General features: G+C 38.3%; 1 protein-coding gene across 2 annotated transcripts in view; it reads right to left on the minus strand.

Annotated features, from left to right (window-relative positions):
• Positions 1-21,322, minus strand: part of nectin3b (nectin cell adhesion molecule 3b) — a 66,280-nt gene extending 44,958 nt beyond the window's left edge. The window contains exon 1 of one of the 2 annotated variants that reach the window (XM_077233009.1): positions 21,123-21,322. In XM_077233009.1, coding sequence (XP_077089124.1) covers positions 21,123-21,216 — 94 coding nt within the window. In that variant the 5' untranslated portion in view covers positions 21,217-21,322. The remainder of the gene's footprint in view (positions 1-21,122) is intronic. The other variant, XM_077233008.1, reaches the window with a different exon arrangement.
• Positions 21,323-27,526: the final 6,204 nt, after the last annotated feature.

The raw sequence follows: 27,526 nt of genomic DNA on the forward strand, positions 1-27,526 counted from the left end.
TAAAAAATAAATTATATTAATAAATACAAAATAAAATAATGTAAATATAAAAAACCTGCAATACACAATAAGTATTTAAAATAAAAAAAAATACATACAAATGTATGTAATGTATATAATAAATAATATTAATAATAAAAGAAAAAAGTAAATAGTCACAATATAAGAAAATGAGTAGAGTAAAGCTGCGTAAAGAAGATGCACAAATAAAACCTTTTTGCGTTCCACAAAAAAAAAAAAAAAAAGCATACTGGTTTGGAACATGAACGTGAGTACATTATGAACTATTCCTTTAACTGTACAACATTAAGATTTGACACATCAAAGCTAACGCTGTCTGAATAAAAAACAGCCCTTCATTTCTCCTGGGCCAAATTACAGAGCACCCCATGTGCTCTCAACCCCAACACTCCCTGAGAGACCCCCCTTTTTCCACATGATAACATAAGAGGTCTCTGAACAGTGATTTCCTTCCTTCTCCACTTCAAAACACTGCTAATCACACCATTAACTATCGCAATTTAAAGCTGTTCCCTGGGCTCTCGGCACACCATTCAACAAGCAGCAGCAACAGGAAGATGCATGAAACATGACTTTAATGTGTGCTGCTAATAGAGGGAGAAATGCTTTTCTTATGGGAAAGTCCCAGTTGTTTCCGCTGTCCAGCCAACTTGTTTCCTCATTCCCTGCAACTTCTCACAGAGGCTACACACTGGGCAATGATACATTTCGTTCCAAAACCTCACTGACATACCTCACTGCCTGTATAGGCAGCACCCTTGCAGACACGAAACCTCATAAGCGACCAATTTGGAAAGCTCTACAAAGGCAGGAACTCCACGCAGCACATAAATAAAGTTCCACAAGCGATGCACAAATCACAATTGATTTCAATAAAGTTTGATTTTAGCATGTAGCTGCACTAATGGTGTGATAAAAAAACAAAACAATAACAGTGCACTAAGGAGTTAAACTATTTGGTAACACTTTAGCTCAGGGACCAACTCTCATTATTAACTAGTTGCTTTTTAGCTTGCATATTACCAGCATATTGGTTGTTTATTAGTACTTATAAATCACAAATTAATGCCTTAGTCTGCATGACCTTTTTCTACATCCCTTAATCCTAACCCATGCCTTCCTTACTAACTTTTAATAAGCAGTAAATTTGATTGAGGCAAAAGTCATAGTTAGTAGTGAATATGTGTTCCCCAAACTACTATTTTAATTAGACTGAACATTTTCTTTTCTTAAAATCCTGAGTTTGTTTGACCTTATAAGGCAACAGTTTAGTTGCCTATACCTTCTAAGCCTTTGAGTCTGAAGTGTGCCTATGATGCCTTAAAATGCTCCCTAGGTAGACAGCTCAAGGTTTTGAAATCAAACAGTTGTCAAAACAAGGAAGTGCCGAAATGCCAAATGAGAGAGCTGTGATTTCTATCCAGACTGGATGTACAATATTATGATCAGACTAGTTAGGTCATTTGTTTCTACATAGTTCATCCAGATCTGATATAAAGGGCTGGTTCCAATCTTAAGCTCAAATCCCGCTCTGTGATACATTAGCGTGGTGAGGACAGATTCAAATACACAAAGCAAAGCGGGTCTCAAGGATCCGTCTGACCACAAGTCTCTGAAGGGACAGATGGACTCTTGCTTCAAAACAGTCTGCTTTCAGGTCGGCCCATCAAGTTTGCGCTGCGACAGGGAGGGACTGAGAAATGAGCGGTTTGGGGGCCGATCTAGTGTTTGAGCGTGGGAGATGCAAGCTCCTCGCTGTGGTAGGTGTAGCAGAGCTCCAATAAGGCTTCCTAAACAAACAGAGGTTTGAACCTATGGGGGATTTTCTGACATCTAGGATATTTGCCCAGCGTATCATCCTAAAAAATCCATTTCAGAGTCCAGATCCCAGGAAAACAAGAGAGAGGGTGGGTACATGCGCGCACAGACAAATTCAACACAGCTTTGCCAATGCGGAGGATGTTGGAATACAAAAAGTTTACTTGAATGATGAAAAGAGAGAACGAGCAAGTTTGATCTCACTGAGTTTCTCTGTTGAAGACTCCCTGAAAGAAAAGCAATGACTCAGAGGTATAGGGCCTATTTCTATCAACTGAAATGTGGATTCATTTTAGACCACATACCTTATGCAAAACATGCCAATGGGAAACAATGCTGCACGTTGACAACAAAAGCATACAAAGGAATGCCAAAATCAAATCGATTCAAGGATGGCACCAATAATAATGAACTTCTAGCCTGCACAGAATTATTAGTTTAAATTTAATGTTATAAAAATATATACACTACAACTATAAATCTATACTATGTTGTCTAAAAAAAACCCCACTAGAAATGAAACTCGATTTAAAGGGGCTATATGTAAGAATTTTCATATATTAATTGTAGTGGTCGACCGATATTATGGTGGCCGATATAAAGCCTTTATTTATTTTATAATATATATATACACACACACATACTTTATATTTAATGAATATTTAATAAATTATTAATAAATTAGAAAACAAACAAACATGCTTATACTTTAGATGGCAACTTCTTGAATCTGCAATCCTATTATAGTATTTTTCAAAAAGTAATTGTTAAAAAATATATGAATATGTGAATAAAAAGGACGTAAACACTGTAATAGGGCACTCAGTAATCTGGTAATTTCGTGCACACTGGTAATCATATTTTTTGATGATTGCACAAGGTAACGCTAATTTTACATACAGCACACAGTGAAAATGATATGAATATGACACAGTGGGCAACTGGATATAGCACGGCATATTTTAAAATGAAGGATTTAAAGTTTTTTGATCGTGTCTCCTGTGAAGCTGATCTTCTGTTCGCATTCACTCACTTCGCACAGACCAACAGTCACTCGCAGAAAAATGTTTATGCAGGCTACAAATGCACACATCACAATTAAATTAAATCTGCAAGGTTTGTGAAATTAAATGTTCATTAGATATTCAGAGATTTGTTTAAATGATGTAGATGCACATTTGCTGAATGTTGACGGTAAATGAGAAATTATTTTATTATGATTGTTTGCCTTTTCGGTTACAAATAATATAAAAGCAATGCTTTACTTTTTCGCATACCATTTACTTTCTTTGTTTACCAGTTCTGTCTAACAAAGTATTAGATATGACTGACAGAGATCGTAAACTAACTAAGACAGAGAATGTGAGTGTGCGCTGTGTGATCAGGTGCTGCTGTCCTCTTGAGGCGCTGAGCGCCACCTGTCAAAATATAAGTCTGGAGTGCCATCAAAATAAAAAGTCCCGCTTCCAACACATCAGCCAATCAGAAAAACGTATCGGCCGATATCGATATTTTAAAAAATGCCAAATATCGGCCTTGGCGATATATTGGTCAACCACTAATTAATTGCCAATGCGTGAACAGCTTGTAATGAAACTTTAAAAAATAGAGACCTTCTCCGACTTCCTAGGTTGTCTATGAAAGGCTGCAGACTGGACTGATTTCTATGTGAAGGACTTGGGATGTTTTTGACAGGAAAATCAAAAGGATGTGATGGTTACGCACACTCAAGAGAGCCTCTATTCTATGACACATAAAATGAATTCTTATACAATGTTCGGGATAATGCAGAATTCTGTACTGTAAATATGTGTCATGCAACAAAAAGGGATTAATTCCAACTAAAGTTTCACAGAGTCAGATTTAGTCTATGATATTTTGATTATAAAGTATATTTGAGACTATAGTGTCAATTTAATAACATGATACAGACAAATGAAATGTACAACTTTTCCATTTAGATATGAATTGTGCAAAAATATACACATTGCTACAATAAATCAGATGCATTTTAACTGCTGTTTTCTCACTGCTGTAATTTTTGTTGTTTATTTTGTTAGTGAGAGGAAAGCAAAGCGCCCAACACATATTTACATATTAATTTAGACGTCGCTGTCAGCAGCGTGGATGGCGTTGGCAATTTTAATTAAAAGTATAATGCTGCAAGGGGATTTCCAACTTCTTTTTACTTCCAAGCGAAGAATGAACAAGAACTTCACCATGAGTAGGCTATATCGGGGCCTTGAATCACGTTTAGTCTCTTGTAGTTTACCGTGTGCACAAGTGCGATCACGAGCAATAACTTGCTACCTGCAGTTCACTTACAGGCCACCGGTGTCATAATTCTACATACAGTATAGCCTCTTTAAATGCTACAAGTGAATTAAAGCCTGGTTCACACGGGACGATTTTAAAATTGTCGGACGATTTTCCAAACATGAGAGACCCCAACACACGGCGATAAAAAATCACGGGTCTAACAGTTTTGGTCGTACCGTGTGTGGTGCGCAGCCACACGGCAAAATCAACACATCACAAACGAACCGATTTGACTCCCGAGAATTCCCAGGTCAGACGGAAAATCTCGCAAAATCCCTAGAGATCAAACGTGACTTCAGAGTAAACAATCATGCCGGACAAAGGGGATGCAGTGGCAATAGTTTGTTTTTAAAGCAACACTATGTCGTTTTTGCGGTTTTTGCTCTCCGGGTCCCCCTACAGTTGGGAAACAGTATTGTCTTCTGCTACTGTCGTAAAATCTGTCATGGTTACACCAGGGGATAAACACGTGTACATTTGTTGACAAGCAGAGTTCTCGCGGCCAGACTGCCAGCGTTGCGTGTGAAATGTCTTCAACCCAGGTACATTGGAATATATTTCAGCATGTCATATGAATATAATTTCATGGGTTTTATTTTTTTCAAACGTCAAAAGATCGCGTGGCTCACGTTTACAAGCCAGCGTCATTATAGTAGCCTATTGTCTACTGTTTTACATAACGGATACGCTAATTCAATTCAATGTTTGTGTGGTAGGTAATATTCATATATAGTCAATATTATAATATCAAGCTACCATAGATGAATCTGCAAATTTGAAAATCGATTTGCATTATAGCTTGAGGCAAGACACTTTCACCGGAAAAATAAATAAACAAACATGATTATCAGCCTGCAGACATTAGTATAGTTATCCTGAAAGATTCTTAATTTATCCATTGTAAACTAGCATGTTAGTGTAGCAACCAGATTGATAATTCGCTACTCTACTAGCATTACTTGATTCATGAAGATAAATGGAGGACCAGATAGATTCCGTAACATGGCCAGGCCATGTTATTCAGCGTTTTACATTTCACGCGGTAGTCAGCTCCCTGACTTATTTATAAATTTATAAACACTTTATAGATGACTGACTGCTGCGCTTGTGACAGGGTGCATGTTACTGAAAGAACGAAGATAGAGAGAGAGAGCCGGTCGCGCGCGCGCACTCTCACCGTCTTCAAACTGTCTTGCTCTCCCCTCCAATAGTGATCCTCGTCCGGTCTTTTAATTTGTCACTCTCCCTTTTTCTTCTTTTAGTCTCCTCTGACAAAACCTTTGCCTTCTTCCTTTTAATTGTTGATTCGGTCATGACAACAACATACAGACGGGTATAAAACGCTAGTTGGGCTCTCACGTCAGAATCTGAGGAAGTTGGGGTAGTGGGGGAAGTGACGTATGCCGTAAAGCAGTCGAATTTTGTAGTTTTTTTTGTGCTCTGGTTACTACCCGAAACCCGAAGTTACATAGTGCCAGTAAAAGCGATACAGACACAATCAGGCTACGGCAGACGACGTGTCATTCAACCTATTGTAAGTCGATGTACCATCTCAAGGGTCTTGGAAATATATAATGAAGGTTGGAAAACAACATAGTGTTGCTTTAAACGAATCCATCTCCGACGTCCACGGGACTTTCTGGTTCGCCATGCCGCCGGCTGTTTTGATTTTGTTTCCCGGTGCTTCCTCGTCACCTCCCTTTTCTGAATGGCTACACACCTCAGTCCACAGGCTGCGTGCTCGTTTGTCCCCGGGGGACACCACACACGAGGACAAATCGGGCCAAAATAATCCAACATGTTGGATATCCCCGATTTGAGATCGGAGCGTTCCTGACGTCCTTCCGAGCAGACGAGAGCACTCTTAACACACCACACACGGCAGGAATATCTGATCAGATTATTTTACCATAATCGGAGCATCCTTAAGATTGTCGGAAGGGGTAAATCGGGGCTAAAATCGGCCTAATTATCCTGCCGTGTGAACCAGGCTTCAGGCATTATATATCAAATGTAATATATTATATATAAACTATAGGTGGAAATGAGCATGCATAATTAAACTAATCAGCAATATTTTCCAGTAAGCGATATGCTAATGATATGTGCATCTCTAATTATAAGTAAATTTCTTTTTTATCAATTCAGACAGCATGCTCACAATAATAAATCCATAAAAACAAGTTATGAGCATGCTGTCTGAATTGAACACACCACAAGTCCGTATTGAAGCCCAGAAGACCTTCTTTCATAAGCTCCAATTTAACAGCACTGAGGGACCATCTAATTAAAGAGTGAGAGGAGACGGATGCACTTGGGTGGGATGCAGCAGTCAGATTCTCTGCACATGATTACAGATGAAAAACATATGAAAATAAAATAGATGAGTACTTCAATTCAAGTTAATACTGTCAGTCTTTCAATCTCGAGCCCTTCACAAAATCAAAAGACTTCCGGTGCTACAGACCCAGATGTTAAAATGTCTTCTGGAGACATTCATTGGCAATGCATTCACATCAAGGAATCAGAAGAGGAATGTTAAACTATAAGCTCCAAGAACTTCAAAGTCCATTATGTGTATGATATGACAACAATGGAATGCAATGATGAGGATGATGACAACAGTATGTGAAGTCACATGCAGAGTTTCACATTTGCCTGCAATCATGACAGAAAATGCTGTGCCAGATTAGACCGAAGCCTTTCAGTGACGTCAGCAGCTAAGAGCTCAGCAGTCTTTATAATTACAGGCAAAGTCCTATTGCGTTTTAGTGCATTTGAAAGAAAGGGAACACAATTACAGCAATCCTCATCTGGCGTGGCTGCCAGAATTGCATTTCAGAGTGCATGCATTCCAGAGTGACAAAATGAGAAAACCATGAAGGCCTCCATCATTGGAACACTATAAAAAAAAGAGACACCAGCCAACTAAGATACTGAGGAGTTTGAGTGCTCCAACCATGCCGAGCGGAAATCTAGATATTTCCATGAATGATTAAAGCACGTGTACATCCACAGTGGAAGGATTTTAAGAGAATCATTTCCAAAAAAGGTGGCTAGACTGATTCTGGTGGAACTGGGACACGTCGTTCAATGACACCAATGAAAAGCTATTGATAGAACAATGTATTTACAGTAAATAATCTGAGTTAACCAAGTACATTTTATTTTTTATTTATTATCTTTTTCATAAACAAAATCTTATTTAATTCTTTCATGTAAATCTATGTGATATACCTGTCATAAATGTAAGGGATAAAAAGTTTATTTAATTTTTTTTAATTGCAGAGAATTTTAATTTTCTTTTAATTTTCCTTTTTGCATAAAAATCTCTTTAGAAATAGATTACGGGTGTATCAATGCACCCAAGAGTTCTGCCAATTGGTATGCATCAATTGTGAATCATTTTCATTTGATTTATTTATATAGCACAAATAAACAACAGAAGTTGACCACTGTGCTTTACAAGGCAATATATATAAGTATAGGAAACATAAAGGGAAGAGCAGAATACTATTCAAATATAATAAAACCATAGTTGAGATTTAGTGAAATGCCCGGTCAAGAAGATACAACTTTAACTTAGATTTAACTCATGCACAGAGGACAAGGATCTCAAGGATACAGGGAGGCTATTCCACAGCCTTGGACCAACAACTGCAAAAACAAGATCCCCTCTCGGCTTTATTCGTGCATGTGGCTGGAACAGATTGCAGCTGCTTGTGGACCGTAGAGTAGACACCTACCAGGCACGTTCAAAGTTAAAAGTTCTGATAAATAAGAGGGTGCAAGGCCATTAAAGAATTTAAAAACAAACAACAGCATTTTTAAATCGACTATATGACGCACCGGCAACCAGTTCAGAGACTTTAAAATAGGAGAAATATGTTCATGTTTGCGAACCCCAGTTAGGAATCTGGCTGCAGCATTTTGGACCATTTGAAGCCTCGTGATGGAAAACTGGGATATTTCTGAATATAAGGAATTACAGTAATCCAGGCGGGATAGAACGAAAGCAATTGTTTTGGATTGGCCAAATTTAAAATAATTTTAAATTTTAAGTAGGGAAAACGAGTGAGTGAGTGAGTGCAAGTATTTAAGCAATCAAATGCAGAACTGAATTAGTAAAAATTTTATTAAATCGATTCACTTTCCAAGATTATCAGCTCTACATTTAGAAATAGATGTCTTGAGTTTTAGAAGTTTTTTTGAGATTTAAAAAAAAAACAGCAAAAAAACATATTGGCTGACCACTAGAATCACTACTTTTGATAATTCAAAGAAGATTCAATGAGGTCAAACAAGACACTATGACATGAAGTAATGAAGAGGGCTGCTTCAAGTCAGCCACACATAGTTCACACCTAAAAATGCTGATAAGTGAGGGTGGATTAGACGATGCTTAGACAATGCTTGCATGGGAACTGAGTGACCACTTCATGGCCCAGCGTGCGTGTGAAGGCTTGCTGAAAACCAGGAAGGAAGGACTGGTGTTCACTTATCAAGGCACTGCATTTAACAGTGAATCAGAACGGAAGGTCGTAACAAAGCTCTGGTTTTTAGAGAGCCAAAAGTAACAACAACAACAAAAAAAGGCTCCACCTAAAATCATCAACACCAAATTCTTATCAACGTAATGGGTGACTATGATCTCAGCATCAGGTCAAATCCACTGTGGGACTCGGGATAGTGAGGAGAATATTCTTAGATCAGAGTCTAATCCGCTGCATTCCAGGCATTTTAAAACAGGCTTAAAAAGCTTTCAATGCACCTCAACCAAACACTGCACTACCTTGAAAAGCAGCAGAATTATGAATATGTCAGCGAATATATGCTTACGTGAGACTTGAGAGTCCGTTACTGGATCATGCATTACGCTTATTCCAGGGTCACTAAAATGATGCCTTTAGGTTATTTTAAAGATAACATCAAGGTTGTCCCACAAACAATGCAAGTGTTATATTGAAATCCAGTGGCCATATGAGAACACGCACCATTACTAAATGAATTCTAAACTGTGAGTAAACTGTCAAACAAGCATACATAAACTTAACAGGACTCTCATTAAAACCTTCCAGGGCTGCGGGCACACACAAAAAGAGGGTTGAAATGACAACACACCACATACAAACAGTCTTTTGTAAGGAGTGCTGTGGGCCCTCCGAGAGACCCCAGGGATTTCCATGTGTCCCGGGACGATATGAAAAATATCTGAAACCTCCATACAATGCAGCAAATGTGCGTAAAATGGGTCAGAATACATAATTCGGGAAAAAAAATAATGGAATATGAGATTAAAGATACAGAATCAAACAGCTTTGAAAGGAGAGAAGAGGTAGGGAACAGTGGGAGAGAAAGACGCCATGGCAACAAAACACTTAAGCAAAGAAACAACTCAGGATGGATTACATTTTGTATGAAATCTATATGCTTTCCCTTTTCCATGTCATAACATCACGCAACAAAATGACTTACAGGTGTTTTGCTAAATGGTGCCTCCTGGGCAAGTATCACATACAGAGACAACTGTAAGCAAACCATTAGTTAGAATGTAGTATATGGTTTAATTAATTAACATATTAATTAATTAATAAACAATTCATCAACATGCATTAAGTAGTTAATATATCAGGTATGATGAACTAATAATAAAGAACATCACTATGTTATGACCTCAAAACACTTACCATAGTGCATGATTTGTAAACTAATACATTATGTCCCCGTTTACACCTGATTTTAAGATGGTTTTGTCGATCGAATCACAAGTAGACGAGGGAGACATACCCGTCTGGTGTTTAAATCCATCTCTTTTGTCCACTTTCAACCACCTCTATACTGATTTCTTCTAGGGGAGGGTCTTTTCGATCTAATGGATTAAATAAGCACGTGCAATTTACATTTGAACGCACCATGAGTCAACAGAAAAACACACGAAGAGCAGCAGCTTTTGTTTCTGCTCTGATAGCCACAAGGCGACGCCGAACGCTGTGAGTGTGTGTTAGAAATCAGGAATGGAGAGGACATAGTGCGTGGCACGTTTTATCTTCAAACCAAACTTTGGTCTCAGTCAACAAAGTTTAAATCCCGTCTGGCTAGCGCGCTTCCCATAATTACACATTAAGTCTGTAGGCGGAGAGTAGTTGGTCTTTTGTGGCCGCTTCGAACGCATTTGACCACATGAGCGTGAATCTACACTACAAATCTACAATCTGGTCAAATGCGTTTTCAACTAGGCTACCTCTGGAAGTGGTCAAAAGTGGACAAATTAAAAACGTTTCCGACCCAGTTTACACCTTCATTTAGTGTCGTCCACGTGTGATCTGATCGACCAAAATTAATTTTAATTAAGGATGCTCCGATCAGGATTATTGCAGGCGATACCGAAAGCCGATTTCTTGTCATGGTGATCGGCCGATACCGATCCTTAATATACTTAATATAAGACAAAGATAAATACAGACAAAATGGAGCAGTCTGATGCAGCCCACAAGGTTAAATCAAACATTGTCCAATAGTAAACTTTAGAGGACAACATAAACATTTAATCACCTAAAATAGAGAAGTCTGATGTAACTTAAACCTTTTCCAATACAAGTCTGAGCAGGACAAAAATTAAATAAATAAATAAATCATTTAAACTCCTAAAAGAACAAACTGGAGTAGTTTGATGCTGGTCATTAGAAGGGATGGGCATTTCAAGCAAAAATAATATTCGAAGATCGCTGGGTATTATTCGATTATTATTATAAAATTGCACCCCTCCCCATATGCACACACATGCATGTATAGCGGAGGGGTCTGACGTTTAAATATAGCCTAACTTAAAAACGTAAATATAAATTTCATATTTGTTTTATATAATATAATGTTCTTTTTTTTTATTTCATCTATGTTGATTATATGAAAAAGGAACCGCATGAGATGGGTAAGATAGGATCATAAGATGGCCGATATATCAGGAGACATTTGGAGTGGGTAAGACATGATTTTGACCACTTAATTAAGTTTGTTTTGTAGAAAGCCACTCTTTAAAGTGAATTTCGTTTTGTAAAAATTGTATCTTAATTTCAATCAATGTTTCGGCTGGATTTAATAAGAAGCGAAATAAAGCAGACAATATAATAGGACAAGGAGACGCCCGCGCATGAACTGGAGCGCGTCTCATAAATTAACCGGAACTCAGCGTATAAGCTACTTGCCTCACAGACCTGAGAACATATAGAAAGCTTGAAATGTCTACTTTTTTAAAAAAACAATTCAAATCGATAAGAAATGGGGTAGGCCTACTCTCTGCTTAAGTAGGCTAATCCGTATGAAGTGTGCATTTCTCTCTATAGGCGCGTTCAATACATGCGAAGATGGCGCCGTGTCAACATCGCCAACTGTATCTTTGCAGCCAGAAAACACTAGTTTATTAATAAACAATTAAAATGTATCTTGCTGCATAAACATTACTTTTGCCGGTTCTTTGTGGCAAGCTTTATGCATGCGCTTGATATTCGGAATATAGGCAATATTATGATAACGCTCATTATGGTTTAGTATTTTCTCCCATATATATTTAAGTAATTAAATGAATATAAATATGCGATTAGACTAATGGCTTAAATTAACTACTACTAATCGACTAGAAAAAAACGGGCAGCACTACTTATTTTTACATATTTCCTGACCAGCACGTCACTGCAGGCGTTCTGAGTGAGTGGCGCTGTGTGGACTGAGTGAGCGAAGCATAGGCTACTCTTCAGAAAGGTGATGTCTCTGGAGGACAATGCTCCTCTGCGTGAGATTCCTTTGAAAAAAATGAGCTATTTGCAGTATATGTTTCATTGTTTCTCGACACATCATAGTAATTCCACACAAGTGATGACATGACTCCCAAATCATTTAAGTCCCCACGCATCATGTACCTTCTCACGTTTTGACGTCATCAAATTGTGATCGGTTTGTGAGATCGGCCAAGTTAAGGGAGTACCGATCGAGTTATAAAATGTGATTATCGGCTGATACCGATCTCTGGCCGATCGATCTGAGCATCCCTAATTTTAATACCAGGTGTAAACAGGGGCTTTGACATTGCATCACATAACCAGCTCCATGCGTATGACTTTTCTGACATCATAAACTTGCTCTTTATCTCACCTGTACAGCATTCCACTTTAGATGCGGAGAGATTGGGGCTGCGTTCCAGTCCACTTTTTGACACACACTTGTAAACTTCCCTAAGCACTTCCCCTCGGGGGAATCCTGCCGCCATTTTAAAGTGCGTTCCATTTCGTGAAGTGGACATGGGAAGTTTATATGGACAGACCCTCGTTCCCTCGATTTTGACCGAGGGAGCGAGTCTACTTCATACTTCAGGCAGTTCCATATACAACAATGCAACACGATTGTGACATGACCGCAGATCTCGTCTAATCACCACCACCAAAAACCACTCTATGATATATTAATTAGAATTTTTTATATAAAACAACCCAAACACATCTATATACATTTGGATGCTGCATTAAACAAATTCTTAAAGTGAAAAAAATTGCATAATAAATCAACTCCATAGCTGATTTCAAGTGATCAAGGGCTTAGGACATTCCAGTTCAGGCCATTGCAGTTTCCGCCCGTAGTGGGCACTCGTGCAACGTAAGCAATGACGCACATCTAAGTGAACGAGACGGAGGGAAGTTAGCGAGTGAAGGGCATGTCAATTTTGGACTGGAACGCAGCCTAGGAGTGAGTCCCATGAAACATGAGTCACGACACTTGGTTAAATACAGATCAAAGACAAATAAAAAGCTAAATAAAAGCAAATAAAAAAAATGACATGGTTGCCACAGCAAATTTGTTTTTATTTGCTAACACTATGGGTTATTCTATATAAAGGGTTAAGTGTAGGTGGTATGCTATTTTCAAACATGATAAAGCATTAATTAGCACCACTCACTAGACATTTCATTTCCGAACTACCTCGATACATTCAACAAGCAGCGTAATAAATGTTTCCAGATCTGTTTTGGATAAAACTGAACACACTTTTAATGCCACACACTGGACATTTAACTTTGAAAGTGTCAAAAATAGTGCAAGAATCAATGTAATATTTTGCAGAAATGTCACCACAGGTATGTTTTTCAAAGAGTCTGGGTTAAAAAAAAATACATTTCATTTACATTTATTCATTTAGCAGACACTTTTACCCAATGCAACTTAAATTTAAGGAATACAAAAAGCGATTCTAAAGAGACTATAAACATAAGACGTGCAATTAATAGAAAGTTTCAGTTATCGTTCAGTATAGTAAAAGCTAGAATAGGGAGGGATTCATGAATAGTGAGAGCAAAGGTGAAAACGGTGAAAAATTTATTATTATTATTATTATTGCAGTCAAGTGCTCACGGATGAGATGAGTTTTCAGTAGTTTCTTGAAAATTGTTAGGGATTTGGTGATCCGGAAGTGGTTGGGAAGATCATTCCACCAGCAAGGAACAGTTAATGAAAACGTTCTTGAGAGTGATTTTGTGCCTCTATGAGACGCCGCTGTAGATCACTGATTGTTCAGACAGACAGAATCGTCACTACCAGCGTCACTGTATTTGCGAGACATCAAACCCGCCAGATTTAAATAGCCAGTAACAGCCTCCAATGTTTTAAAACTACTTGCTTGAAGATAGGGGTGTGCCATATCATACCGTCCACGATAATACCGGTATACATTTTTACATGATAAAAAAAGTGTCATATCGCGATATGAATGATATAGCGACGCAATGACGTATGGCGCATTTACGTTCCCTAGCACGCACAACAACAACACCTGTCTGAGCGCGAGAGCAGCCTGTCAGCCTCCGATGACTATTTAGCAATTTCACAAACAGCTTGAGTGTTCAGCGGGGCTGCCGACGCGTGTCTTCTCTCGCGCGCGTTTAGGAGTCGGGACATGACTGAATGGTCTCTTGCACAATCGGGCCATCAGTGCATCGTAACTAAAGTTTATAATTTTCAAGTCTTCTTAATTCTTATCAGTTTAAACATTCAAGCGGTTTTAAACTATCCAGTAAGCTACTCACACACTCTCTGAGAGAGTTGCACTGCGTGCATACATAGAGTACAGCTCGCGAGAAACTGAAGTTATTTTTCACGGATTATATTGCTTTAATGGGGGGAAAAACGCAAAATTGTGTAAAACTTCCGGTCTTGGTAAGTATACTCATAAACACAGTCGGTTATGTATAAAACGCATGTGACAGTGTGACAGACAGTATAATGAAAAAAGCAATGGATCCGTTCACTAGCTGTAAAAGTGACAGCAGCCATAGGCTATGCGTCTGTCATTAATGTTGTCGTCAAAACAACAAAAGATAGCTTTAATTGTAATGAATGAGAATTATTAGCCTATGTATTTAATTTAATCAGGAAACAGAACTAAAAGATTATGTGTTATTTTACATTTGATTACTTTATTATGTTTCTGTAGTATTTCTGAATACTGGTGTTAGACCTACACACATTTAACATTTAATTCAAAGATTGAAATCAAGCTTCCTTTTGTTGTGTAAACTCTTAACAACAAAATTACCACATTGTAAAAATGCAATGAGTGAGCAAACATTTAGGCGAGATAAACATAATAAGAACATTTTCAACAACAACAAAAAAAATGTCTATATCGTCATAAATATCATTATCGCAAATATTCTTGAAATATCGTGATATAATTTTGAGGCTATATCGCCCACCCCTACTTGAAGTAAAAAAAACCTTCCAAAAAAGAAATGGCTGAATCGTGGTCAGTGGACGAGAACCGCAGACGTTCCTCTTGTTAGTTGCCGAGGAGCGGATAAACTATAACGATCAGTCATAACCCCACCCACTTTGAAGCGGTACTAACTGCAGTGGAAAAGCAACCGAGCTAAAACGAACCGAGCCGTGCCGCGCCGCGCCGAGTCGTACCACGCAGTGGAAAAGCAAAGCGAACCGAACCGTGCCGCGCCGAACCGTACTGAGCCGTACCATCCAGTGGAAAAGCGCCATTGGACTTGATGAGAGCCGCAACTGGGAGCTAGTGCTGGGCGGTATACCGGTTCATACTGAATACCGGTGCTTATTTTTGTTATGATATGAATTTTTAATATAACATTACCGCAATACCAGTATGTATGTCGCTTTAACAGTTGGGAACGTGTCGCAACACTGTTTGAGAGTGTCTTTTCACTGTTGCACTGGTGATGTGTTACTGAGCGTCACGGTGAGGATGGATAGGTTAAACTACAATTGATAGCTGTCAAATTATATTACAGTGTTTCCCATACATTGGTTCACAATATCAACACAGCCTTTTGGAAAATCTATTTGTGGTTGGCTTTGACATCGTTGAATAAACATGAGCACGGCACGTTTCAAAGTCGAAACACGGCGCGGGTGTTTTTATATGAATGTATCTGAAGTGAACTGACTGTCTTTAGAAAAGTTCCGATGTTATTTCTATGGAATCTTTCCTGATAAAGCAGCGTTTATGAGCTTTGTGTACAGCCTACAGCCATTACCGTGGAAACCGTTGTTTCTGCCGCTTTACAGCGCCTCTTGCTGGACCTCTTTGTAAACACTGCAAAACTGTATTAATACTAGTGTGGGACTAAAATATTCTCGAAATATCTAAAACTCTAAAATATTCACTCATGACAATAAAAAGGAGCATTCGAAAGTCAATCTAAAGCAGTATTCCCTCTATCAATCAGTAGAAAATGTGGTTAACACCCAGTCATGCTTGAAAAAAAAAAAAGTGTCATACCGCGAAACCGGTATAATTTTGAAAAATACCGTGATATGTATTTTTGGTCACACCGCCCAGCACTGGGAGCCAGTGCAGAGAGATACACAGATAACTGATGTATGCTCTCTTAGGCTCTCATTGAAGACCAGAGAAGCCGCTGCATACTTGACCATCTGTACAGGGTTTGATTGCACACGTTAGAAGTCTAGCCAGAAGAGCATTGCAGTAGTCCAGCCTAGAAAAGACAAGAGCCTGGACAACAAGCTGTGTTGCAGGCTCAGTTAGGAAGGGCCTGATCTTCCTGAGAGTGTAAACCTGCATGATCATGGTCTTTGAAAGTCAGCTTTCATCATGTTTAGGCTAAATCCATAGTTGAGTATTCAAGCTTTGATTTTTCTCCCAAAATCAGTGCACAAAAAAATGCAAATCCTTAAGGAATCATAACACACTCAAAGTCATAACCAGCAGCACAGCAAATATAAAAGAATATCTATGACTGCCATCCTCCAGTGACAGCTGCAGAAAGTAATCAAGCCATAGAGTGAAGTTAGAAAACTACATAAGGGGTGAAAATGTCAGTGTTAAGCACAGGCTCGTAGAAGACACACGGGTCGTCTCCCCACCCACAGAGAGACAGCTGCTTGATGAGGAGGTCAGTGGAACTCGGCTGCCCTTCATGCTCCGGCAAAAAGCTGGGCTGGTCATCTCAGAGATTAATACTGGGGAGAACTGCACACAGAGATCACTGAGTGTCTGTCTGTTTGTTTCTCTCTCATGTTAACAACAGCACCATCACAACACACACACACACACACACACACACACACACACACACACACACACACACACACACACACACACACACACACACACACACACACACACACACACACACACACACACACACACAGCATCCTAAGCTGGCCTCTCCATTATTGCTTGGTCTTAATCCTCTTTTGCAACAGAGGGACAGATGAATGAATCCCAGTTCTCTACAGCACTGACATATCATCGACCCCCTCTTTAAATGTCACAAAATTTTAAATCGATCTGTGTTGGCTATTAAATCTCCCTGTGGTCCTTAATTTCAGAAAAACCTGCCTATTTTTGATCTTCTGTACAAAGCACATTTTAGTACCTCAGTTTTGGGACAGATCACTGGCAGTGCTCTGTTCTCTGATGGTGCAGCTCATCAATAGCCCAAAACATCACAAGATTCAGCCAGACTGAAGACCATGTTCATTGTCGGTTAACAATATTACAATACAAGAAACAAAAATGGCGCGTATGCTCTAATGTCTTATTCTGGAGGGGACAATAAGAGAAAACTTTTTGTAGAGGGATGCAATATGCGGTCGAGTACCTGCTATGCACAAGTAAAAACAATATTTGAACTTCAAACTGTTTTGTTTCTGACTGTAGTAGACACCAATGGAAAAACTGAATGAATAAAGATAATTATTTAACAATGTTTTAGGGCTGTGAAAAGTTAACATGTTAAGTTATTCATTGAATGTTTAAATAAATAATTTGTAACATTTATCAAATTTAATATTAGAAATGCATTAATTATGCTTTCTAAAGACAGGTTGGAATCAAATTAGCAGTGAATCTACCTAAACAGGTATATTAATCTCTTTATAAGTTTGGTGTCGGTAAGATTTTTTTAATGTTTTGTAAGTAGTCTGCAAAAATATTTGATCTTCAGTGTCACATCCTTCAGAGATCATTCTCATATGCTGATTTGCTGCTCAAGAAACGGTTCTTATTATCAATGTTGAAAACTGTTGTGCTGCTTAACATTTTTGTGAAAATTATTTTTTTAAAAAAATCTGGATTTTTTGATATATAGAGTACGAAGAGCATGTACAGTATTTGAAATTAAATTGAAAAAATTGTTTGAAAATTGTATTTACTGTTACTTTTGATCAATCTAATGTGCCCTGGCTGAATAAAAGATAAAAAAAAATAATAAATCAAATCTTACTGAACCCAAATGTTAAAATAATCTGGTCATTAAGCTCTGGGTGAGTGTAAAGGGCGACATTAGAATCACAACTGGTACAGAAGGTGAGCTTACTCTCCACCGTACGCCTCTGCACCAACAGGCTCTCAAAAGCACAGATGAAAGGGTCTAAATAAAGAGGTCATTCATTATTCAACCCTGCTCCAAAGCAGTGTGACCCGGAGTGTGGAAATCTCTACTCCAACTATACCACAGAACATGCATGTTTCTCGTAGGTTATTCATGAATTAACAATGAATAAAAGAACCAGGCTAAGTCTTCTCAACATGTACAATGCATTGATACCTTGATGGTCTTGTGGACAGACACTTTGTTTTACCTCACATATCCCATGTCACAAGCATTACAAGATCAATAATATCATGCTCCAGACGGATTTCTTTCTTGCATGCACTGGCAGCCTTACCAATTCTGTCTTGATGACCCTGTTTACACCTGGTATTATAGGGACAGTTTACCCAAAAATGAAAATTAGCCCATGATTTACTCACCCTGAAGTCATCCTAGGAGTAATAAAATCGCCCAATTGTAACCATGCACCACATAAAAAATGGCTGCTCATTGCTCCGTGGGGGGGGGGGGGGGGGTGTCCACAGTTTGCAGTGTGTGTTTGTGTTCATTACTCACTACTCCTAATGTGTGTGTACTGACATGGATGGGTTAAATGCAGATGACAAATTCCGAATGCGAGTTACCATACTTGACCTTCACATGTAACTCTCACTTTTTTTATTATAACACTGCTACATGTTTTTAACAGTAGAATATGTTGGGGAAGGTCAAGACCCCTGATATTGGACAAACATTTTGTTATTACTGACATTTGAAGCTCTTCAAACTTGTTGATCTTATGTTGGATAATACTCTGAATTGAATAGTATTGAATAGTCCTCTACAAAAACATAGAATGTGCAACTCATGTTCAGTAATGGACACCAAAGTTATCATATTCATAGAAAGTACCATGATATCTATACAAAAAGTCTAGATATCAACTAGCTGAAATATCAAGACACGTGGAGAATCTGTCTTTAACAAAGAAAAAGGCCTGAGAGAAAATTTAAAGTCTAAGTTATTAACCAGTCAATTTGATTCAGGGATAAAAATGGAACAGGGCGACAGAGACAGAGAAAGAAAAGCAATTAAGACGACATGAATAAGATGGAGCGAAGAGGAGTTCGAGAGAGAGGTAGAGAAAGAACGGGAGCGAGGGAGGGAGGGAGGGATGGAGCGGGGATATACAGAGTGGAATGCCAGGGCTAATCCCCAGCTCCTGTGTGGTATTTTAACTGTTATTCTTTCCTCCTCGTTCCCCTGCCGCCATCACTCACTGCAGTGCAGCGAACAACCACACCATGTCTGGACAAACCTGAGGACAGGAGACGCAGTGGCCGACCCTGCTGGACACAGGGTCTTGGCGTCAGCAGGACGTCTGGCCTGACATTTGTCTCCTTACAATAAACAGGATATTTAAAATGTTTATAAATCACAAAACACTAAGGAAAAGTCAAGACACGACCTTTGCTCTTAGACCAATAAAAATGCTAAGTCCAAACTAAGTTACTAAATAAAGTAAAGCTTTAAAACATCCCACATCACCTCAGTCCAAATATTTACTTTAAAGTAGGCATGGTAGTTACAGTCATGTTTTCTCCCCTATCGTGACATAAATCTAAGATAAACGGATTCTTGAAGAAATAAAAGAATGTAGGGCGGGACTTGATTTTGTTCATTTGATCTTTGTTTGCTATTGCTGAGATGTGATGCGAGTGACAGGTTGTCCCGTCCACGCGCCAGTAAACACGTCATCAGAGAAGAGACGTTGCAAGATTATAAGGAAACCTGAATTAAATGATGTGTGCGGTAAAATCATTTATAATAAAAACTGAAATATTCAATTAAAATTGTTTTGATTGCATGGTGACTAACATTTAAATGCATGCCACAGACAAAAAGGGCAATGCTTCCCAAGTCCCGACAAATACGTCGCGGGGTGGGAATACAAGGCAGGAAAACGATTGAATCAGCTGAGTGAGTGATCGTTCGCGAGGACGCCGTGTCTTGCAGACAAACCGGTCACTATGGATACCGCCCAACAGTGCACGAGTTGTGGTCTGACCTCTGCCTGCATGTGTCCCCTACAGCTGCAAAATGATACAACACAGCTGAAGCCCGTTGCTAAAAGTAGGCAACCGCGGTCGCGACAGGTGTGCTCGTAGCACTCGGACAGAGACAGAATAAGTTAAACTGTCAACGAGCATTGTGCCTGTAGGAAAATCGATCTTAACATTGCCAGGCATGAACATCTTAGACCAGCTAGAAACCAGGTAACGTTACCGTGCTTAAATGGGATTTCCCAACAGATAGGCCTTTCCTACAGTAATTAACAAGAAAAGTGCAACACCAAATAAGCGCCAAACAATGGAAATGTCACTTTGGATTAAATTAAATAAGTTACTTCTGATCAAGTTACTAGAAACTGGGAATTGCTCGTCTGATTTGGGTCGCAAACGTATGGCTCAGTCCATTATACAGTTTAATTTTCAGTCCACAAACGAAGCAAATCTCAGCGAGCTCTATTTTTCTGCTAACGTTACGGCCACAATTGCACGCGAAAAAACAACAACAAACAAACAAAGAACGCAACATTTGGCATGGATTACCAGCTGGCAAACAATAACTAGCATTCCACTGGTAACATACATGTCAGGGGGTTACTTCGAATAGCCGACTGTTCTTTAAAGATTTGAGGCTAGAAAGAAATGTTCATTTATATATAGAAACACAGCGAATGTTTGTTTCTCAGTTTCTACTCGGATGTTTCCATGGCAGCTGAATCTCAGTCCTCGTGCGAGATTCCTGCGTTCACAGAATCAGCGTAACGTTAGTTTGAGGGGAAAATAACGGTCTTGGATAATTACGACGGAAAGATTGGGTTCTATATGAAATATTTTAAAGGCATCCAAAATGTAATTGGCCACAGGTAAGTTTTAGAAACTTTTCGTGGTACAAACGCCGTTGCATAGTGACGTTTTGAAGGACTGTCCGCGAGCCTGGACGGCATCATGTTCACGCGCTCAATACTTTCCACGGACCGCTGGATTCCCCAAACTTTGCCAAGGGCATGCGCTCTCACGACATAAGCAAATAAGGCATGATCAAACCTACCTGACACAAATGACAGTATGAGCAGGACTCTAAAATTCAGTCCCGGATGAATCGGGTTATTCCTGAGACAATAGGCAGTCATTGTCAGCGCCATATCGCCGCCCGCGCTCTCGCTTCTTTCGTTCTCCTCGAAACTCAGTCTGAAAGCTCCTCAGCAACAATTCCATAGGGAAAAGGCTGAGTCTGGACCGTACCACTCTGCCTCTCCGTTACGGGGGTGTGTGTCTCACCTGAAGCGCAGTCCATGCAAACCAATATTTGCAAAACAAGATGTTGACAGATGTAGATGGTCAAATATAACTGAGCCTGAAAGTATAGTAATAATGGCCAGAGTTTTAGTAGATTGTTCATATTCATATTGTTTTACCGATCTGTTAACACAAATGATTGCATATTTATTATATTTGCAGTGTAGCAAAGCACCGAATGCATGCATTTTCACGTTTTCACAGTTAGGCTATAGCGTGACTTTCTGTCCAATCGGAATGAAAAGTGCATGCAAACACGTTGATATACTTGGCAATGCATAAAATTAAAATTCACCCTATGTTGTTAATACATTTTATTAATTTTATTGTGAGTGAACCATGTAGCCATGTTTCTTTATTTAACTTTTGCTTGAACTCGTAGTTTTTTATCAAAACATAAACTCGATCTTAAAACGACTTCTCTCTGATGCCCTAGTGGATTAATTTACAGCACTGATTTTTATTTATTATTACCACAAGGCTAGTGTGCACTAAAAAAAAGGGGTCAATTTTGATTTCTTGCCGAATTTAGGCCAATTGCCCTCATATATTGCCAAAAGCCTTTGCCTGAATTCAGAATGGTGTACTAGCCTACTAGGCTACTCTACATGAGTATTCTAGTATGCTATGCTATTCCGAATTCAGGCTATGTCAAACAGACATAGCTACAATCCGTATGAAAAAATCAAACCAGTCGTAGGCCTTACAATTATAACAAGTGTTGGGGAAAGTTACTTTTAAAAGTAATGCACGACAATATTGCGTTACTCCCCAAAAAAGTAACTAAGTACGTTACTTAGTTACTTTTTATGGAACGTAATGCGTTACATTACTTTTGCGTTACTTTTTCTCACCTGCATGGGCTTGTTTGTTTGTTTTTTAATAACAGCTAAAACAATCTATTTTTGCCAATTGTTAAGGCCCTTTCACATCAAAAGTTAAATGAATAACCCTAAGGCTGAAGGAAATGCATATTTACTACTGTACAGTAGAGGGTGCCGCTCAAACAAACCTTTCAGCTGCTGCTGTTCTTGATTAAATAACAATAGGATTCAGAAGGAAGTTCAACACTCTTATTTCTAAACCTAATCTAAAGTCATTTTTGCTTATTAGTATGGTTGAATTAGATCATTGTAGGTCAGCAGCAAAGACATTGGTTAATAAAGTGAGATTAAATACATAAAGTATATTTGTTTAATTTAACATAGTTAATTATAAAACTTTTGCACAATATTCTGATATTGCATTTGACTGTTTTATTCATTTTGAGGAATACTGAATGTTTTTGTGCAAGTGAGATGAGTAAATGCATGTTCAATGCAAATGCACACAACACCTCACTTTATTTCTCTCAACATGGGGACAGGAGATCTGTCAGTCAATAAATGTGAAAAAGTAACTAGCGTTACTTATTTGAAAAAGTAACTCAGATATTTTGTTGTAAATTGAAAAAGTAATGCGTTACTTTACTAGTTACTTGAAAAAGTAATCTGATTACGTAACTCAAGTTACTTGTAATAAGTTACCTCCAACACTGCTGACGAGTGATTTTATCCTTGTTCTAGTGAACTCAAAGACAGCCTATTTATAAGCGTGGCTTTTTGACTTATCAATTTGTGTCGATATAGGGTAAATCCTGTGCGCCATGTGCACCTTTTGGGTTTTTAGTCTTTGTAATTATGTATTTTCACAGTCTTATACCTCAACAGTTTTACATCAAACTGCGACTTTCTTGACTTTAAAATGTATCTTTTAAATTGACAAACATCAAACAATATGTGTAATTCAGGGCACAATTCAAACGGGATCCAAATATTTGTTGTCTCTCGCCATTGACTTCCATACAATATTTTTCAGGAAATAAGGTCCCATGGTGGTCCACCGGAAGGGGAGGGACTTAGGCTCTCTATAGCTCGAACACTGCACGTGACCTACAGCGTCAGTTGCGTCACTTCACCGCAGTTCACAAATCCTCGCCCGTGGCCTCGTGTCCATCGTATGCATTTCAGAATCTCAACGGAAGTAGGTCATCCTTTTGCTAGTACTGTGATTTCGGACATACATCTTTTGTCCCATAGCCTACTTTTTTTCGCCTACTAGTAAGGAAGTATGTGATTTTGGTTGCAACCAGAGCCATTTTAAAGTGTGTTTTTGTTATAGCGCCACCAACTGGCCGTGCTCCATCAAATTTGTAAAGTGTCTTTTCACTTTTCTGTTATACAAATCGAAAGGACTAATTTAATCGTAATTAAAATCTTGTATATTGTGAGTATAAAACAGAACGTGTTCATCATAATCGTCATCAGATATTTTCCCACTTGTTGGTTCAGTCCCACAAATAGGCACTAATTTTCTGTTAGCTTCAGGCTTAATCCCCGTACCCCCTGCTAATCCTCTAAACCCCCCCCCCCCCCCCCCCTTTGTTTTCATCTCCAATCTGTGTAGCCGCAAAGCCAAAAGAAAACCCCTCCCCCCATTGCTTTTACCTCTTGGTCTGAGTGTAATTGAGACACATAGAAATGAACAAGCTAATCCTACCAAACAACAAATGAACTGGTTGGCTAATAGCTCCACCCCATTTATGCCAGATCACCAATTTGTCAACTTTCTGTCTTGTCTCAATCCAACCAGTGTAAGCTTTATCTCAACCATTTATTTGGATGGTAGCTGGAAAACAAAGAAAGAACTGAAGTTATTCCACTCCTTTCCCCCCTACTCTTACTTTGATTTATTGGACAGAGATTTTTTTTTCTCTCTAGGGCATTGTTGATCACAGCATGCAAGAAAATAACTCAGAAAGAGGTTGATCACGGAAAAAAATAATAATAAAAGAGAGTGCCTTTACAGTAGATTTCCCATTTATAAAGTTGTCTAAACGATTTCCCGGGAGTCGCAATGCACCATCAACAAAGTCAGCTCACTCAGTTACTGATATCTCCTCGATGAAAACAGTACATCAAAGACAGAGATCCCCAGACTCTCCCACAACTTCTCTGAACGAAGCAGTGAGCCTCGTTCCTTAAGGATCTTTTTTTTTTTGCAGCGGCTCCAGTTCTATGAACCAAGAGACTCCTTCCATTCAGCAGTGGTTTTGTCCATCTCCATCCAGAAGGTTTGGTTTACAAAGAATCTGACCCATCTCCAGCTAAATCCTAAATCCCTTTTTGTTGTTTGTTGACAGTTTTTTCTAAGACAATCCATGAACCAGGCAATAAATCCTCTCTCTTACTGTTAAGACTCCGGAAATGTATGAACATATTGAATGTTTTCTTCATCTGCTGTAATACACATTACATACACTGGCCAGTGTTTCACCTTACTGTTTGGACTAGAATTAATATAAAAGTAAACTCATTCTTTCACCATTTGTTAATTTGGAAAAGGAGGAAAAACATAGAAGGAAAACTGGGCACACAGTCTCACCTGGCAGTGAGAGAGGGACTATTTATGAGGTACTCCAAGTGATTAAAAAAATTTAAGAAGAACTTACTTACCTGGTGAATGACAACTTTATGATGATGAATAACTTAATTCTGATGTATATCCCACAGTTCTTTCTAATGTGTGACAGGGGATCGATAAAGTAATTTTTTTTCTCTCTGTCTGGATGTTTGTCTCTATATTAAAGTGAAAATGAAGGATGAGCAAGGCAGGTTCTGATTATAGTATAATAGAGATTATTATTATTATTATCTTTTTTTTGGTCAAGTTAAAGTCTAGTTTTGTAGATTTATCTGTAGCTTATGGCATTTAGATGGCGATATAAACATAGCCTGGTTTAGAGCAAAGTTTTTACATATATATATATATGTAAAAACTTTGCTCTAAACCAATAAAATATATATGATTATACAAATAGCCTTATTTAGAAAAAAAATTAATTAATGTATATTCATAACTTATTAAACTAAATTATTAATCAACTAAACTACTTTTTTAGAGTTATCTGTATTTTTATGTTTTATGATTTAGAATTATAAGCTGGATATAGAAGAGTATCACAAGATTAGGAATAATTTTATCTAATTTAGAGATTGGTATTTGCAACACCTCTCATGATCTTTGACTTGGCCTTTCTACGAATAAAATGTAAGCGAAACATCAGTGTCATGGAAAAAATAGCCTATTTAAGAAATAAAAAAGTATCTAATTTACAGACATTTCTGTTAGATAGCAACAATACACTTTAAACTAGTTACTGCCAAAGCTTCCCTCAAAGAGGGTTAATGTCTCTAATGATGTGATGCCATGGCAACATTCAAATGGTAATGTATCCTGAACTCAGATGATAATCTAGTCCTCATCTTGCTCCAGAGGTTGTCCTGGAATCAGAACAAATGGACATACTTTAAAACACTTGAGATGTAATTGCTCAAACCTGTCCTTTCAAACTCTGTAAAGTGCTTTGCCATTTATCAAGTATTACGTGCCTGAAAGATTTTTCCAAACACTTTAATATACACTTTAGTATATTTTACACCCTGAAAAGTTTATTTTTCACCCTTGTGCTTTCTAAAACCGGGAAGCACATTGAGGGTGTTGCCTGCTCCGGAATGTTGCATGAGTCCTCAAGGACCCTTAAAAGAGGAGGCTTGGTGCACTCTCTTTTGTACCAACACGTCCTGACTTAACTCCCTCATTGCAGAACACTCTATAGTTTATTCAAGTAAATACTCTACAGTATTTCATAAGCTGCAGTTTTAAACATTTCCTAGACAAGTAACGTAGAACAGACCCACTCGGAAAATAAATCATGTGCCTAATTTCATCATATTGCATGGCAGTAACCAGCACTTATGCGTAGAAGAGTTGCAGGGAATGAAGGGTGCCTAATGCCGGCTGGGAGGACCAAAGAGCTGTTTATGCATTTGTTTTCATTCATGCTCTCAGTCTCATTTTTGTGTTTAACCTCATCATTCAATGTGAAGTATTCTTTTTATTCTCATTCTTTTATTTTGGATTCAATAAACAATTCTTTTACTTTATAAATACAGAGTACAAGATCAAAAACTGCATGTTTGCTGTCTGGGCCGACTATGGGTTTCCTTTGATTAGTCCAGCAAACCCCAAATTACTTCAATCTTCAGTCAACACTGACATGTTAGTGAAGTCCTGAAGTGGGATCCAGTGTCCAAATCCATGTAGACATAGATGAATTTCCATTTACAATGGTCGCAGAGGGCAGACATTGATAGGATAAAACCAAACCAAGTTATATAAACTGTGGCCGAGTTTACTTTGTCCATTTAGCAAGCTGTTTCCCATGAAGATGTCGGAGTCTTTGGAATGACGACTTGGGAGCAACAGTGTTTTTCACTCTTCTATTGTCTTCATGTCACTTTGACCAATGTTTGGTAAAGAATACACTATAAATACCACATTGATTTTGATGCTGAAACCAGGCGTTGCCGGATTGTCCAGAATAGCTAAACAAATATAATAGGTCTAAATGCTTTTTCTTCCAGTTCAGTTTATTTGTTTCTTTGTTTTAAAAAAAATGCTTTTACAAAAAATACTTCATAATTGAGTTGGTCGTATTTGATCTGTATTTGAAAAACTATAACCTTTCCCTTTTGGCCTTTCAACATGTTTGTAATCTATTAATCATATCTACAAATCTTGTACATTTGCTACAATTTTGAATATTCTTTAATGATTTTGCAAATTTAGGTCAGAAGAGATGTCTTCACAAATCGCATTAAAAAAGTATAATGTTCATAAATTGATAGCAGAAAGAACTGACTTAAAATAAACATTATTACGAAAAGTTGTTTCCATAAGTTCTTGAATATTTTTTACCCAAAATGGTCTCTTCTCTAACCAACCAACCAACTAATCAGTCAGTCAGTCTTTGAAATCAACCAATCAATCAATCAATACCGGAACATATATGAGGTTAACACCGCTACATGCCACAGACAGGTGTTACATCCATTAAGATGAGAAGACCATGTCAACTGAATATTGTCCTATATTGCCTCCTTCTGGCCGTTACTCTCGGGAAGATACTCCCTTCTCAAAAAGAGAAAACCAGACATACCCAAAAAACAAAAAAAACAAAAAAAAATTGTCAGACCTTAAATCTACATGTTAACTGACATGATGGATGTGCTGTAATGAGCCCTTCAGCCCACAACACTGGAAACAACAGGTGGA

The sequence above is a fragment of the Siphateles boraxobius genome, unplaced genomic scaffold (genome assembly GCF_051911475.1).
Source record: "Siphateles boraxobius isolate OS27281-9 unplaced genomic scaffold, OSU_SipBor_1 18, whole genome shotgun sequence".
Lineage (NCBI taxonomy): Eukaryota > Metazoa > Chordata > Actinopteri > Cypriniformes > Leuciscidae > Siphateles > Siphateles boraxobius.